The 727-nt window shown below is 56.5% G+C and overlaps 1 protein-coding gene across 1 annotated transcript in view; it reads right to left on the reverse strand.

Moving 5' to 3' along the window:
- The window catches only part of LOC119592211 (cuticle protein CP1499-like), a 10,657-nt gene extending 10,060 nt beyond the window's left edge, over positions 1 to 597 (reverse strand). Inside the window, exons 1-2 of the mRNA XM_037941041.1 lie at positions 573 to 597; positions 11 to 368 (exon numbers count right to left, since the gene is read on the reverse strand). Coding sequence (XP_037796969.1) covers positions 11 to 368; positions 573 to 584 — 370 coding nt within the window. The 5' untranslated portion in view covers positions 585 to 597. The remainder of the gene's footprint in view (positions 1 to 10; positions 369 to 572) is intronic.
- Between the last annotated feature and the right edge of the window lie 130 nt (positions 598 to 727).

The following is a 727-nucleotide window of genomic DNA, read 5'->3' on the forward strand; positions in this document are numbered from 1 at the left end:
GCGGGGGCGTGAGAGTGCACGGCAGGAACGGCACCGACTGTGGCCCTCAGCTGGGCCTGGTAGGCGCTGTTGAAGGCGTTGCGGGCGGCAGCCACCTCTGCGGTGTCGCCCACGGGGGTGATGGTGCCGTCCACGCCGGCGGGGACGGTGGCAGCTACGGGTCCGGTCCACTTGGGCTGGACTAGGGCGGCGTGGTGGAAGCTGTGCTGAGGGGCGGCAGCAGCATGGTGGTACAGGGCCTGCTGAGGAGCGGCGGCAGCCTGAGCAGCTTGGAAGCTTTGGAAGAAGCGAGCTCTCTCAGCCTGCACTTCGGGGGTGTATCCCGTGAAGGGAACAGCCGAGCACACTCCCAGCACTGCCAACAAAACCTGTCAAAGAAACAATTCCCCTCAGTGTTTACATTATGTTTGTTTTCCTTTCTGCATTATGGTGCCTAAACAATTTGTTCTCATTGCTGTGGAAAAAGTAAGGCTTTTCCAGTTCTTAAACTAGACACATCAACCATCACTCAAAGCTACCACTGCCACTATCTGTACTCGCTTCTAAAATGAACTACGCATTGTTGTCATTACCAGAGGATTCATGATTGTTTCTCGATCGAAGACCCGCACTGCGCCAAAGAAAGATTTTGTTAGCTTTATATACCAGGACGGAAGGTCAGTCAGAAGCCGCGGCGTAACGGCCGCGTCATCTTTGGAGGTGCGTCCGCGTCCCGCTGGCCGACCTT

This window comes from Penaeus monodon, chromosome 29 (genome assembly GCF_015228065.2).
Source record: "Penaeus monodon isolate SGIC_2016 chromosome 29, NSTDA_Pmon_1, whole genome shotgun sequence".
Taxonomy (NCBI): Eukaryota; Metazoa; Arthropoda; class Malacostraca; order Decapoda; family Penaeidae; genus Penaeus; species Penaeus monodon.